Source organism: Lupinus angustifolius, chromosome LG04, assembly GCF_001865875.1.
Source record: "Lupinus angustifolius cultivar Tanjil chromosome LG04, LupAngTanjil_v1.0, whole genome shotgun sequence".
Classification (NCBI taxonomy): Eukaryota; Viridiplantae; Streptophyta; class Magnoliopsida; order Fabales; family Fabaceae; genus Lupinus; species Lupinus angustifolius.
Genome location: NC_032012.1, coordinates 18,349,273 through 18,365,516, shown reverse-complemented (window position 1 = coordinate 18,365,516; position 16,244 = coordinate 18,349,273). Strand labels below are relative to the sequence as shown.

The 16,244-nt window shown below is 34.5% G+C and overlaps 2 protein-coding genes and 1 pseudogene across 3 annotated transcripts; 2 read left to right on the top strand and 1 right to left on the bottom strand.

The window, feature by feature from the left end:
• The window catches only part of LOC109346075, a 13,475-nt pseudogene continuing 201 nt past the window's right edge, over positions 2,971 to 16,244 (top strand).
• Positions 6,318 to 9,632, bottom strand: LOC109346074. 2 transcript variants are annotated; one of them, XM_019585440.1, is made up of 7 exons: positions 8,849 to 9,632; positions 7,852 to 8,002; positions 7,659 to 7,712; positions 7,475 to 7,566; positions 6,933 to 7,168; positions 6,576 to 6,752; positions 6,318 to 6,496 (listed from the first exon to the last, which is right to left on the bottom strand). In XM_019585440.1, the coding sequence occupies exons 1-7, from the start codon at positions 9,604 to 9,606 to the stop codon at positions 6,372 to 6,374; spliced, it is 1,593 nt and encodes a 530-aa protein (XP_019440985.1). In that variant the 5' UTR covers positions 9,607 to 9,632; the 3' UTR covers positions 6,318 to 6,371. The 2 variants fall into 2 exon arrangements, with proteins under 2 accessions (XP_019440985.1, XP_019440986.1); XM_019585441.1 differs by having other exon boundaries at positions 7,852 to 7,984.
• Positions 13,076 to 14,216, top strand: LOC109344680. The gene is made up of 3 exons (XM_019583432.1): positions 13,076 to 13,162; positions 13,270 to 13,347; positions 13,917 to 14,216. Exons 1-3 carry the CDS (start codon positions 13,076 to 13,078, stop codon positions 14,214 to 14,216), a joined length of 465 nt encoding a protein of 154 aa, XP_019438977.1.

The window sequence follows — 16,244 nt, the reverse complement described above, 5'->3', positions numbered from 1 at the left end:
AATTGAAAAATACTTTCATCATTCAAAATGATCTTGTCTCCTCAAGAATTTGTTAATAGTTAGTTTATGTTTCTTGTTAAGTGATTATGTGTATATCAAATCAAATAAAAAACAACCAATATGTTCACTCATTATTTGTGCATTGACATATTCATATGATCCATTCTATTAGGCAATTCCTTGTGGTTCGACATAACCCTATACTATACTACAATTGAATCTTGAAAGAGGTGTAAATTGTAAAATAGTAAAGTGTTATCAATAAATTTATTTGTTGAAACACCTTTTAATATACAAAAGTGGTGAAGCTAACTAACTAACTTTTATTTATTGTTATTTACATTCATCAATTTATTTATTCTTTAATATTAACCTTCTTTAAGGAAGAAGTTTGGTTTGTTAATAAAAGGAACTCGAAAGGGAGTAAATAAATAAAGGTCATTTAACTTTATTATTCTTTTGTTCTTTATTTATTTATTTGTTTCTAACAACTAACTATTTATCATTTTTGTACATTAGAATACCATTAAACCGGTGTTGGAATTAATTTCACAAAACCGAGATGGTATTCAAAGGTACTTAATAATTATGTAATAGGGGATTGCTTCGATACCATTGCACCGGCGTTAGAATTTATTCTAACAAAGCTGAGATGAGGCAAAGAATGAATAACTTATTCACTTGATTATTAGAAGTAAGTTGTAGCTGGAATATTCTTGAAGCCATTATACCGGCGTTGGAATTTATTTCAACAAAGCCGAGATGGCGAACAAAGAATAAAATCGAGTTTACTTACTAAACCAAATAAAGAAAACACACCGAAGAATAGAAACTCCGCCTTTCAACAAATTGGCGCCGTTGCCGGGGACAATTTGTTGAGGGGGAAAACCTCTAAAATACTCTTTCAACATCATTGTCATCCATTATTTCTAATGAGACAATACACTCATGGAAAAGAAATACTTCGTCCAGCTCCAACTCGCTTTGCTACTAATTTCATAGCATTACAAAGTATCTTGGCCAAAAAAGATGCACTTAGATCTCTGGTAACATCTAGATAATGGACAAGCTCATCATACTCTAAAGATGCTAAAGCAAAAAAAAAATGTGGAATAAGTGTTGGATTCAAACTTTTGGAAACAATGTGCTGATATTGTCAAACTTACCGAGCCGTTTGTTTGCATGTTACGTATTGTTGATAGTGAGGACAAGCATGCAATGAGTTTTCTTTATCAAGCAATCTTTAAAGTTAGACATGAGATGGAGAGGAGGTTTCAAAGAAATAAAACTAAAGTGAAGCCTTATTTGGACATTATGGATAGTCGTTGGGACTTGCAGTTGAAAAGAAATCTTCATGCTGCTGGTTATTGGCTAAATCCATATTGTTTCTTCAATGTTGAAGAATTTGAAAAACATAAGTTCACAACATCTGGCCTTTTGGATGTGATTGAGAAGTATGCTTATGGTGATCCTGATTTGCTAGATAAGCTAACAAGTGAGATGAGAATATACAAAAATGCTGAGTTAGATTTTGGAAGGTCCGCTGCAATACGTGAACAAAGTAAAGTGATGTCTGGTATAATTAGTCTCTCATAGTTAATAATTTTATTTATTTCCTTTCATTATGGTTAAGTAAATTTAAATTACATGCAATGTAGATCATTGGTGGGAAACTTATATGGATGTCGTGCACCAAATTTTCAAAAATTGACAGTTCGAGTTTTAAGTCAAACATGCAGTGCTTCTGGATGTGAACAAAATTGGAGTGTGTTTGAACACATTCATTCAAATAAAAGAAATAGGTTGGAGCATCAAAAACTGAATGATCTTGCCTTTGTTCGCTACAACTTGATGCTACAATAAATGTATTAACCAATATATATATATATATATATATATATATATGAACTCAAATGTCTTTATAAATGATCTTGCATTTGTTCGCTACAACTTGAGGCTACAATAAATGTATTAACCAATATATATATATATATATATATATATATATGAACTCAAATGTATACATATATGTATATGTATATATATGTATATGTATATGTATATATATATATATATGTATATGTATATATGTATATGTATATGTATATATATATATGTATATGTATATATGTATATGTATATATGACTAAATCAATAAATGTAGGAATCACTTGAGATATCAAAATTATGACCCAATTAATTTATAAACATTTGAGGATCAGTCTCATTTTATATTGGAGGAGTCACCACCATTCCTAACTTATGAAGAGATTGAGGCCTTACGAAATGATCTTGCAAATATTTCTATCCAACCCTCATATGATGACATTGGTATGTTTTTTATTGCAATTAAATTTAGAAGATGATGATGATGCACAACTCAACCCTATGGAGAATGTGAACCTAGTTAAAAACAACGTTAGTCAAGCTTTGGGCTTAAATGGTGAAAAAATGTCTCCCTCCCTCTCTTACTCTGCAACTTCTGCTACTTCTCCTTTCACTACACAGCTCTACTTTCTTACACCCCATTTTCCACTGTTTTCTGCTGAAGGATTCGTGAGAAAGTCCTTGTTTTTGTGATAGGTGAGTTTATGGGTCTCTTTCTTCATCATTATGTTTCTTCTTTAATTCTATCTATGCAATCACTTTAATGGATGTTAAGATTTGTGGTTTAAAAAAAGAACTTTTTTGGCCCAACAAGTTGGTTAAGTGGTTGGTGTAAAGTAGATGCTTAAGTACTAGTAAAGAGAAAGTAAAGTTGTGTTTTCATCTTTTTCCATGTAAGAGAATAATTATGGGTTTTAGAATCTGGGTTTTGCTGATTTCATGAGAATAATTATGGGTTTTTGTTATTTTACTATGCAATTGCAGTGAAAATTGGTATGTAATTATCTATTTATAGACAACTATTAATTATATGTCACGTCATTTGGGTTGACTGGACAATTTAACCGGTTAAACCAGAACCTTTCTGGTTTGATGTCCCACACGAATTTCATAACATTGGTACTTAGTGCCATTTTAACAATCACACCGTGTTTTATTTTTGCTTAGTATTACAGAGGTATGAAAGAGTTGTCTAGCATTTTTTTCCCATTCTTAGGTAAGAGATGTGTTAGATGTCTCTCATTACTATGCCTTAAAAGAATTTTATGACAATTTTATGGCTCTCTTTAAGGGCATTTTATGTCACTTTTATGGCTTTGTTTCCAAGCATCCAATGCTTGGAATCCAAGATACCAAGACTTTGCTTGCCTATAAAAGGACACATATAGAGAGCTTCAAAATCATCTTCACAACACACAACATCTCTTTCATTTACACATATATTGTGAGTGCATTCTTGGTGAGAATTCTTGTTCCATTTGAGAGAGTATTTGTGAGAAAAAATATTGTCATTTGTCCTCATCATTATAAGAGGATTTCTTGTACTCTTCTTTTTTACATAGTGGAATTTTGCTCTTGATCGCCCGTGGTTTTTTTCCTCTCACACTGAGGGTTTTTCCACGTTAAATCTTGTGTGTTATTTTCTTTATCCTTTACTTGCTTCTCTTTTGTTCTCAATTGATTCAATCCTATGCTTCCGCATTGTGCTCTAACCTTAACAAGATGGGTGCTGAATCATGGTTTCGAAGCCTATGGAAGACTCAACAGAAGGATGATAGTAATTCTGAGAAGGTGGTGATTGGAGTATTAGCATTTGAAGTTGCAAGTTTGATGTCCAAGCTTGTTAATTTGTGGCAGTCTTGGAGTGATAAACAGGTTGCCAGGTTGAGAGAGGAGATCATGAAACCAGTGGCTATAAAAAAGCTTGTTTCAGATGATGAGTATTTCATTGTATGTTTAATTAGTGTAGAGATGCTCGAGAATATGGCACATATGGCTGCATCTGTGGCCACGCTTGGGAAGAAATGCAGTGATCCAAGTTTGAAGGATTTTGAGAATGCCTTCAACGAGTTTATCACTCTCCATCTTGATCCAATGGTTAAAAGGATGGAAAAGTTTATATAACTAATGCAAGTTTGTATCAAGATATGGAAGTGCTTGCAGATCTTGAGCAAAATCTTAGAAGAATGAAGGATTATGGTGAGACAGTGGGCCGAATTGAGTTGATTATCAGAAGAACATTCCATGGAAGAGGATGGATATGAAAAACTTGAAAGGATAAGTCTCTGTGGAACAGGACATACGAGTACACTGTACATCTTTTAGCAAGGTCCTTGTTCACAATATTCAGGAGGGTCAAGTATGTATTCTGAATTCCAGAAATAATAGATGTTGGTAAAATCAAGAATTCATATGTTTCAAAAATCTGATTAATTATATGGAGTTATAAGGTGGTCCAATGGTTAAGGCAGATAAATTTAAGGAAAGAGTGAATGAGGTTGTAGGTTCGAGTCTCACTCGTAGCAAATAAAAAAAAACAGTTATAAGGTGGTTTGATGATTAAACAGAAGGAGGTTGAGGATTCGAGTCTCACCTATAACAAATATTAACATTCACTCATAAATAAAAACTGATCACATTCTGTTTGCAGTCAATGGGTTTCTGAATTGTTGCCGTCTTCAGTCCACCCACCTGAGATTAATGTTGCCAGATTTGCTTCAGGACGGACCCCTTGGTGCTTTTACTCCTAAATTTTTCATTCCGTTCTTCTTGGTGATTCATCCGCCAAGTCAGGCTCAACTTCAGGAAAGTCTAGAGGTGCCAGTTTTTTCTCCCGTTCTCTTGGAAGAAAAAAACCAGTCCTAGATAGTGGAACAAATGAAAACAGCAAGATTTGTAAGTTTCATAGCACTTCAACAACCATAAGTGGGAAGGAGGTTAAGACAATCGACCGACTCAAGTAGGACCTTTCAAAGGATGTTTGGCTGCAGACATTTCCTGTCACTACCTGCCACTCAGGCCTGCATGATGTTCATTTAGAGACTCAGAATTCCAAAGATGCTGATTCAAACCTTGCTCCCTGAAAAGTAATTCATTATTCTAAAGAATCTAAACCCTTCTTCAGTTCTCTATACAGGCTAAAGCCTCCATCTGAATCCCTTGGTGCTGCTTCCTTAGCACTGCACTATGGAAGTGTTATCATTGCCATTGAGAAACTTGCAGCTTCTCCATACTTGATTGGTTTTGGTGCAAGAGAGGATCTGTACAACATGTTACCTGAACATGTGAGTGCTGTCCTTAGGGCCAAGCTAAAGCCATGTGGCAAGGCCATGGCATCAGCAGATGAATGGACTGAAGCAATGACGGATATATTAGAATGGTTGGCACCACTTGCTCACCACATGATAAGATGGCAATCTGAGAGAAGTCTTGAGCAGCATCGCTTTGTTTCCCAGGCAAATGTGCTTCTGGTACAAATCCTTTACTTTGCAAATCAAGAAAAAACAGATTCAATTATCACGGAGCTTCTTGTTGGTCTGAATTATGTGTGGAGATATGCTATGGAGCTCAAAGCAAAAGCTCTAGTAGAGTGTGGCAGTAGTAGAGTAATTGATCGTTGATTGTGATTAAGATTGTCGGACGCCAACCTTCTGGCTTAGTAAATCTCAACAAATGTGAATTGAGTATTAGGTGAAGTATGGGAGAAGATACTCATATACACTAGTACATAAATAATAGTCAGTATGCATAGTTAGTGAGGACTATTCTTCAAGATTTTGAGTGTTTTCTTTGATGAGTTCCTAGCTGATATGACTTGGATCTCAAGTCTCATATTTGCATAGTGGGACAGAGCTCCTGAACAGAGGTCATTTGTCCTTAACAATATCCCATGTCCTGGACTAATTAGATATTGCCACACGAATAAAAAGAAATTTTTTAACAACAAAAATTAATAAAAAATAACATTCTAAATGGTCCAGGACTGAAAATGAAATATCCTTGAGAACATGTGATCTTTGTTCCAGAGCTACTACCTAATAAAAAATAACATTCTAAATAGGTTTATCACATCAGTTATTTTTGTATTATCTGTACTCCATTTAATCTATACCAAGCAAAGTCTAAACGTTAATGTACATTTTGAAAAAGCATTCGTGGGTCAACTTTTACAGTCATACCCGCTTACAATTATTGTTAATAGTTATTCTATATACAAGAAACAAAGTGAAGTATTCCTACACCAATATCTAAATTCAAATGAGAACATTTGGAAATAAATATTTTATTTAAATTAGTAAATTGTACAAAATTTCAGGAGTTAAGTTCTCATGTCTATTCCCTTCTAATTAAATAAATCATTGGTATGTTAGGTTATACATTTATGCTTTACATGAAAAGTCTCAACAAACAAAAAAACACAGGAGGAGGAATCAGGGAACTACTTTATATAAGATTAAGTGATATCATAATCCAATTACATGCAATTATATACATGATGAACCAGGAATCCGATGCTCGACTCTTCCTGTTTGATCGATCAAAGTGCCAACTTGATCTCCACATAGTGCTCTTGATACATTCCCAGGTTCAAGCATATTGAAGATTACAACTGGAGAGAATAGATAGTTCAGGAAAAAATATATACATATAATAAAAGACATTGAATGAAAACAGTATGAAACACCAACCAGGTATTCCATTCTCTTCACAGTATGCTAGTGCCATCATATCCATGGATATGGAGGTGAGGCCCCTAGAAACAACTTCTCTAAAAGAAATGTGATCAAGTGTTACACCATCATTACGTGGATTAGAATCCAAGACCCCGTTAACATTAGTACCTTTCAGAACCACATCTGCATTAACTGGAAAAAGAAGTTTGAAAGTCAGTCAGATTCACTCCTAGTTAATTTCATTACAAAGCAAGTAAAATTAATCTTGGCTGCATAATAACATAGGTGGACACAAAATAGAACACATAATTGAAATTAACATATAAAACAGAACTAAAGGATGGGATGTTATGGGGAAAGGCAGGATCGTACGCTCGGAAGCTCTGAGAGCGGCAGCTGTATCAGTGGTGAAAAGTGGATTTCCAGTGCCAGCACCGACACCGCCAAATATGACAACCCTTCCTTTCTCAAGGTGTCTGATAGCTCGTTGCCTGCTATATGGTTCAGCAGCCTCTGGAATAGAAAATACACTTTGCACACATGCCTCAACACCCAACTTCTCCAATGCAGATTGAAGCAAAATAGAATTCATAACTGTTGCCATCATACTTATTATACAGACAATAACCATATAGTCAGAGCATGCATTCAACAACTCAAGAAAAGGGGGTTACTATTATTGCACTAACGATCATCCTCATCTAAAAAAAAATAATAGAATTCTTGATAACAAACAAGGACAGCTGGTTTCAAGCAAGGTTGATATTACATTACTTCAAAACTTTTGCCTTAACTTTTAATTGAAATCCAATTATATTTTCTCAATCTCATTCCTGAACTTAATACAGGGCCTTGCCAGGTGTAATTGTTTTAGAAAAAGGTTTAACATCTGAGTTACAATCCGTAACACTTACCCAATTTGGTACGCGGTAGGTCTATCCAAACCCGTAGAAGACACCCATGCATCTCCACAAAAGAAGTTACGACCACCAACGACTATAGCAACCTGTGTAAATTTAGCTCTAGAAATTTTAACATAAACTTAACTCTTTTGGGACAAGAATAAAAATAATGAGCAATACAGAAGGCAGGAAATACCTCCACCCCAAGGCGGCAAGCTGTTGCCACTTCCCTAGCAATCTGCATTGCCACCTAATGATTGAAGGAAGCAGTTGAATTGCAGTTTCCAGTTAAGTCTCTAAGAGTAGGAATCGATAAAATTCATTCAAATATCCACTAAACCAAAATCCAATGACTATCAAGTAGCAATAGAATCGAGAAAAACTGGCACCTTCGGGTCAATGTTCTGGCAGTTTCCAGCCAATGCAGAACCGCTAATTTTAAACAAAACTCTATGCCATTTCAAGTTTGATGTGGGCTTCGGTTTGAGGTTAGTCGCCACGATAGCATTGCTAGGTGCATATCTGCCAACAGATGTATCACTAGCATCAGACTATTAGAGTAGCATCCCAATACTTCTTATAGCATGACATACCATAAACAAGCAACTATTTAAGTAACAACTGCAGCCACTAAAAAGCATGTCCTATAACCACCTAGAAAAGGAAAACTAAACTATCCCAACAACAACCAGGCGTTGTCTCACTAGGAGAGGGTGGGGCTACATACATCAAACAAGAAACAGTTGCTGAAAACCAGATTTAAATCAAACTAAACTATTACCTAAAACAAAATAAAAGCTTTTGCAATATCCCTTTCACCAATTCATGGGATATACAATATATACGAAATACATAAGCTATTATTGTTAGGAGATTGCACTGGAAACAAGATCAGTTCATTCCAACTCAAACACCCACATCAAAATCCACAAAACCTATAAGTGCAGTCAACTACTAATTAAAAGAAACCTGGAATAAAGCGAAACTTAACTATATGAAGTTCCATTCATCAATCCATGGAATACACAACAGCCACTATTATTTAAAGTTTAACTCCCACAACAACTGCTATTGTTTGGAGTTTAACTTTCGAAAGAAGGCCACTTCATTCAAACTTAAACACTCACATTAAAAAACATAATTCACAAAAACAGAAACACCGATAATTTCAAAGCCATGTTTCCCACCAGGCGTACTCAGCTACATAGATCAAACGACACCATATAACGTTTCTATTGTACAACATGCCTATAAACAAACAATTTAAAACTAAATCATTGATAATAGTTTCACATGTAATTTTTGGTAGTCTCCATATGCATTTATCTTATTAACACAACACAAATGGTAGTTTTTCATTTACAAAAATATAATTAGAACTAATACCTGTTCTTAGATTGTCTAGCCATATATGAAGAATTAGAGAGACCTCTCTCATCATCAGACACAATCTTCACAGTGACATAGTTTCCAACAATAGCTTCCATCTTCTTAAACCAATGCCAATGACTCGTACTAATTCCAAAATTCCCTATTCTCTGAACCTCTACCTTATACCTTTTCTTCAAATTATCAATCTTGTTCTTGCACTGTTCCACACTCTTATAACACTTGTGCTTTCTATCACACCTACCACCACCACCAGCTACGGCGGCTCCACACCTCTCTCCCACGGCTTCCGCTACCTCCTCCCAGTCGCGGCCTCGGAGGTTTCCGCGGTTCAGCTGGTTGAACTTCTCCGTGTACGCGTCGAGGAGGCATGCGATCGCCGTGTCGCTCCACTCCTCCCTGTCCTTTCGGTAATCTCCGCCGTGAAACGAACTGTCGTGAAAGGTGCCGCCGGAGGAGGAGGAGGGCTTTGATTTCTTCTTGTTATAGTGGTATGAGCCGTTTCCTCCGGCGGTGGGTCCAGCGGAGGAGGAGCGCTTGGAATTGGGGGTGTTGACGGCGGAGGTGGATTTGGCATGATCGGACGAGTCATCTGCGATGTCGGAGAAGGAGGGGTGGTGGTAGTAGTCGGCGGTGGTTGAATCGGGTGGGGGAGTGGAGGAAGATGGGGAAGGGAAGTGGTGGCGCGTGGATGCCTGAAGATGGGGCTGCGCGTGAGGGGGAGAATCGAGAGGTGAGTAGTCTCGAGTGGCCATAACAGAGAAGTTAGGGTTTGTGACGGAGGAGGGATCAAAGAGGGGACGACGTTATGACGGAGGCTGTAACGATTTCCGTCATATGACACAGAAACGTGTGGTTAAGGATCGTTTCTTCTAGTCTCGTTGGATTAGGGTACAAACCAACTAACTGTTTAAGAACATTTCTGTGACTAAGTTTTTCTTGTTTTCTTTTTAATTTAACAATCTGGATGAAAAAAATTTGTTTTGATTTAGTGGGTAAATTAATAAAATTTGCAGGATAATACTGATTTAATTTTGGAATAAGGGTGAGTTCGGGTCAACTAGGTTTGAAATAATCCATGAAGTGTTTGAGTTATAGGAACTAAAAAATGATTATAGGAAAACAGCCTCTAATATGATTGACGGTCATTTTTTTTTGTACATCGAGTAGGTTGTCCATTCGAATGAAATGATAAAGTGATTTAAATATTTTTTGTAATAAAAATATATTAGTAAAGTTTATCTTACGACTATGAGACTTAGTGTCAAGAGATAAAATGTCAATCAAAGAATAGACTCGTGTAGTAGAAACGAGAATGTTACGTTGGATGACTGAGTACATTAGCCTTATAGGATTGGAAATGAGTGTATTGAGGATAAAGTTGGAGTAACTCCTATTGTAGAAAAGATGATATAATTGTACCTTGGGTGGTTTAGATATGTGTGAAAGAGACTCGTAAAAGCCCTTATAAGAAGTAGGGGTGAGCAAGACCTGGTCTTACCTGCTCACCCGATTTGGTGCAATCGTGATCGAGCCCGAATAAGTCGGGTTTCATTAGATCTAAGTCTGATTCAATGATTAGACTTTATCTATATTTAAGGTTGGATAAGAGACAAGCATGATCCAACTAATCTCATCTCATGATACTTATTCATCATGTTTTTTATATATGTCTATCCAATTGTGTACATGGTAATGACATCTCTTTGGTAAAAATATCATTGATTCTCTAATTTTTCATCATATAGATGATTAACAATATATATACAAATATCATTTCCTATATCAAATTACATATTCATAATAATAAGTAATATTGAGAAGATTTTATCTAAAAGATGTATGCATTATATTTAATTGGGTTCAGGTTTAAAGGTTGACCTAATCAGTATTTGAGATCGAATTTGTAAGAAATTTTGGGTCACACATATAATATTTACACGTGTTTGTGTCATTATTTTTTTATTAGTCAAATTAAAGTGATCTACTTCAAGTAAGGTTATAGTCATAGACATAATTATCATGAAAATTATTGTATAGATACCAAATAAGTTATTTCTATTTTTATGAAGAACAAAAATAAGAAATAAGAAAATTCAAAAGGTATCACCATTCATGAAAGAGAATGTATGTCTTATAAATAAGAGTTATGATCCATAATTGTAGACATAACAAAATCAACTATATTCTCTTCATCCCATTGAAAGAGAAACTACAGATTAAGAGTAATATACATTCAAAGATCACTAATGCATCAAGAAGTTCATTTACTTTAAGAATATTCCATGGATCATTCAGGTACCCTTCCACTTTCTATTTATTATTTAACATGATTGATATATTTATACGATGATAGTATTCTTGTCATATTTAGTATCTTACATAATATAAGATTTTAACAAGTGATATCAGAACCACTATCATGTTAAATTATTAAGATATAGGTTTCTCAATTATGATATGTATTTATTCTTTAGAATATGATATGACAAGTCTTTGATATAGATACATTATTTTATAGCTTATTTTTTATGTATAAACATTAAAAGACATGTATTCTTTCCGGAAGACAAATCTGCCTTACGTTTTATAAAATCTGCATGTATCCAATATCACATTTTATAAAATGTGAAATATTAAACATTCTGATAATAAGATTAAAAGTGTACTGTGTGTGACCTTTATGATAATGAAACTTTGACGTGCATACACTATAAGGATATATATATATGTAGTTATTTTTTTTGTCACCCGTCGATGAAATTGAAGTGAATTATTATAAAAACGTTACATTTCCCTTCTCTACCGTTGTTTAAAACCAGCTATTCATTGTTGATTAACTTTTCGTTTTTTAAACAAGATACTGTTTAAAATATTAAAAAAATTAATAAAATAATTCCAGTTGGTTTCACACACAAATTTGACTAATGAAATGGTGACTACCTTATCAATTACCACTAGGACATGTTTCATTTGCTGTTAAAGATTATTCATGAAATGAAATATAATTAAGACACACACATTCTGTTGTAATTAGGAGGGAAATAAATAATGTTTTTCCTCTGCATCCAATAATGACCATTGTTTGGAGACCTGCCGTAAATAAGTAACGCTTACTCTCGATTAAGTGTTGAATTAAAATTCAAATAATTTGTTATATTTGGATTATAAAATTGTTTAACATTTTAATTGATTTAATTAAAATAATAAGTTGTCAAAGTGACCTTTCTTATCTAGATTGCTTATGATAAATATTGAATGTTATTGTGTATTATATCTATACGAGTATTGATGGCCCAAAAGAAGATTTATATTTGACTGGATTAAATATATATGCGATGATCAACATATGATAATTATAAAGTTATATTATGAATGATATATCTATCTAAAGAATGATTTATTATTTGATATACATTATTATGAATGTTTGACCAACAAGAGTACCATTAGTAATTAATATTATTCTCCAAAGACTTAAAATTAATGTTGCACTAGGTATCTTGAGATAAATTATACCATATTTGAATTTGAATTATGATATGAGTATATATTTATGTTATTTATTTTGTTCTCTTTTTTAATGTTGTTACTATATCTGCTAACATGAATTCGGTCACAATTCTTAATGGTACTAACTTTAAGGATTAGAGAGAGAACATCTTAATTGTTCTTAGCTGTATAGATCTTGACTTTACACTAAGAATGGAACAACTACCTTCTATTATAGACTCTAGTACCTCTAAAGAGAGGAAAACTTATGAGAAGTAGGAATGCTCCAATCGCATGAGTCTTATGATCATTAATCGCGATTCCAAAGGCATTTAGGGGTGTTATATCTGGAAGGATAATAAGTGCTAAAGAATTCCTTGCCGAAATGGAGAAATGTTTTGCTAAAAGTGATAAGGTAGAAACAAGCACACTACTTCAAAGCTTGATTTCTATGAAATATAAAGACAAAGGGAATGTAAGGGAATACTTAATGGAAATGTCTAATATTACTTTCAAGCTTAAGGCTTTAAAGCTCGAGTTGTCATATGACTTTCTCGCTCATTTGGTATTAATGAGCTTATTTCGTATTGTGTGCAAGAAGAAGATAGGATGAAGCAAGAAAAAACAGAAAGTGTTCACCTAGTAAGCACCTCTAAAAATATGGGCAAAAAGAGGAATATAAGAATACTAAGAATGAAGCTGTTAAAGGTACAATGCAAAAAAATAAAATTAATGGCGAAAAATGTTGCTTCTTTTGTAACGATATTTGACATGTTAAGAAGGAATGTACCAAGTATCATGCATGGCGTGAAAGGAAAGGTATGTTCATTACTTTGGTCTGTTCTGAGGCAATTTTAGCTTTAGTACCTAGAAACAGTTGGTGGTTAGATTCCGGTGCTACTACTAACATCAGTGTTTCAATACAGGGCTGCCTAAGTTACCGAAGACCAACTAATGCTGAAAGACGCATTTATTTAGGAGATGGCAAGTCGATGGATGTAGAGGCAATATGGCATTTTAGGTTATTATTAAGAACCAACCATTATTTGGATTTAATAAATACTTTTGTTGTACCATCATTTGGACGAAATTTAATTTCTATTTCTTATTTGGACAAATATGGTTATCATTGTTCATTTGGAAGTAATCAATTCAATTTATCTATTAATTTAAATATTGGTGGAATTGGTACTCTTATGGTGTATGACCATGTATATTTGCTTGACACTATTAATTCTTATAATGAAACCTTGAATGTGGAATCACATGGTACTAAGCGTAAATTTGACAAAATGCAAACTCAGGAATGTTGTGGCATAAGTGTCTAGACCACATCTCTATAAATAGAGCTGAACGACTTGTGTCAAACGGGATCATTTATTCCATTGACTTTATAGACTTTAATGTGTGTGTTGAGTGCACTAAGGGCAAACAGGAAAAAACATAAGAAATTAGGAGCATACAAAGTTACAGATGTCTTATAATTAATATATACAGATATTTGTGGGTCATTTCCAATACCATCTTGGAATGGTCAGCAATACTTTATATCATTCATAGATGATTATTCTAGATATGCATACCTATTTCTCATGAAAAGTCTAAATCTTTGGATGTGTTCAAATCTTTTAAGACTGAAGTTGAAAATCAACTCAATAAAAGAATTAAGTGTGTGAAATCTGACTGTGGTGGTGAATATTATGGTAGATATGAAGGTTCAGGTGAACAATATCTAGGACCATTTGGGATTGTTCCACAATACACTATGTTAGGGTCACCTAGTATGAATGGTGTTGCTAAAATACGAAACCAGACTTTTAAGGCTATGGTAAGGAGTATGATATGTCATTCTATATTACCAGTGTCACGTTAGGGAGACGCATTGAAGACTACAACTTACATTTTAAATAAAGTACCAACTAAGGCAGCTTCCAAAACGCATTATGAGCTTTGGATAGGTAGAAAGCCTAGTCTAAATCACCTTCATGTTTGGAGATGTCCAGCTGAGGTATGGCCTTATAAGCCAAATGAAATAAAATTGGATCCTCGAACAATGAACAACTACTTTATTGACTATTCTGAACGAAGGAGCTACCCAAAAGATGGCAAGTTCCACTAGTACTTTTCCTGTCCAATTTGCATCTCGTGAAGTCAGAATTAGAATATCCTATCAAGGACAACGAGACATCCGTAGGATACCATAAACCCATAGACAATGTTCCTTTAAGATACTTCATAATATATTTTACAGCACTAAAGTTAGATTCTTTAGCTGAAGCTTGGTATCTCGTGCACATACATACATTAAACATTATATCGGGGCGACTAGCAGTTAGATATAGCAATGAACCAATTTTCTCTCGATATTTTGTTACCTCTATTGCTTTACCTTTATCATCCTTGTTGAAATTTTAGGATTAACCCAGAGTTGATGTTGCTTCTTTGCATTTGTTCATCTCGTACTCTTGTTTGATGAGCTAATATCATGCTGCTCATCTAACTTACTTCATCCTTGAGTGATAGATCAAGAACCTTTGATCGGTCACTCGTCATATGCCTCGCGTATCCATTGTTCAAATATCAGTGATTTTATTGTATCCGAAGGCATACCTGCAAAACAATTTACTTGGCTTGTTTGGGTACCCAAGTTATATTGGATCCCTTCTTGTTAGTAACCAAGGTATCTAGTCCTTTTTGCATGCATACATATTTGCCACCTGGCACATCATATTTTCTAATGTAACATGATATATATGTATGACCATATGTACCCCAGTAAAAGCAAGTAGGCATGTTATGATTAAATATATTATGCATGTATGCTACTTGTTTTCTATATGGTTTTCTTCTATTTTTAGGTTTGTAGCCTAGACCTCCATGATTACCTACGTTTTTAGATGCATCAAGTAAGTTATCCAGATTTTTACTACTATAGGTGAACTTTGCTAATTTATCTTTTGAATCAGAAATTCTAGCATTCAAAATATCACATTGTTCACATATAGGAGTCTCAATTACCTTAGTAGAGCAAATACATGAGGCACTAGATGCAGCTAACTCAGCCGTTGCATTGGGTGCAGGAGAAGATCTGTGAATATGACCCCATAGTCCTTTCCCTTTCACGAACATCTTAAACTGAAACTCCCAGGCAGAATAGTTTTTCCCATTAAAACGAGCACACAAATTCTCAAGGGCCATGGAAAAATCAAGGAAACAAGAAACCAAAAAAACCAAGAAGCCAAGAACTAGAGGAGACTAAAAAAAAGGCCAAGAACAAATAAAACTCATTGTTGCCTCTAAAGGACTCGTGATACCATATCACAAAATTGGCTTGATGCCTTTTTCTCTTATTCCTCGCTCATATATATAGTACATCATCCTTTAATGGGAATCTTTCCCATTTACAACTAATAATTACATGATTATTGCATTTCCTATTTCGTAGGCTAAATATTAGGAAACCTAAATAAATATAATGAATATGCGAATATATGATTTTCTAATTTATATAACTAATAATAGGAAATCAACTATATACATTTATAGCCAATAAAACCAAACTGGTTCTGCTGAATCCTTGCCTAACATCCCCCCCTCAAATTGATGCGGCTAATCCAGAAGCATCAATTTGCTAATGAGAAACTGGTGACGAGGACGAGGAACAACCTTGGTAAAAATATCTGCTAGTTGAAGTGTGGAGGTCGCATGTGGAAGGGAAATGATATGATCATCATAGGCTTCACGGATGGAATGACAATCTACCTCAATGTGCTTAGTACGTTCATGAAAAACGGGATTGGCGGCAATTTGAATAGCACTAGTATTGTCAGCAAGGAGAGGCGTGGCATTGGGTTGAGGAAAGCCAAGGTCAGCCAAAAGACCACGAAGCCAAATAATTTCA

Coding starts and splice junctions, on each gene's coding strand:
- LOC109346074 (XM_019585440.1), bottom strand. CDS start 9,606: ATGGCCACTCGAGACTACTCACCTCTCGATTCTCCCCCTCACGCGCAG. Junction 6,753..6,932: donor CGCTCTCAGAGCTTCCGAGC/GTACGATCCTGC, acceptor TTCTTTTTCCAG/TTAATGCAGATGTGGTTCTG. Junction 6,497..6,575: donor TGAAGAGAATGGAATACCTG/GTTGGTGTTTCA, acceptor TATTCTCTCCAG/TTGTAATCTTCAATATGCTT.
- LOC109344680 (XM_019583432.1), top strand. CDS start 13,076: ATGGCGAAAAATGTTGCTTCTTTTGTAACGATATTTGACATGTTAAGA. Junction 13,163..13,269: donor TGCATGGCGTGAAAGGAAAG/GTATGTTCATTA, acceptor GTTTCAATACAG/GGCTGCCTAAGTTACCGAAG. Junction 13,348..13,916: donor GCAAGTCGATGGATGTAGAG/GCAATATGGCAT, acceptor TGATTATTCTAG/ATATGCATACCTATTTCTCA.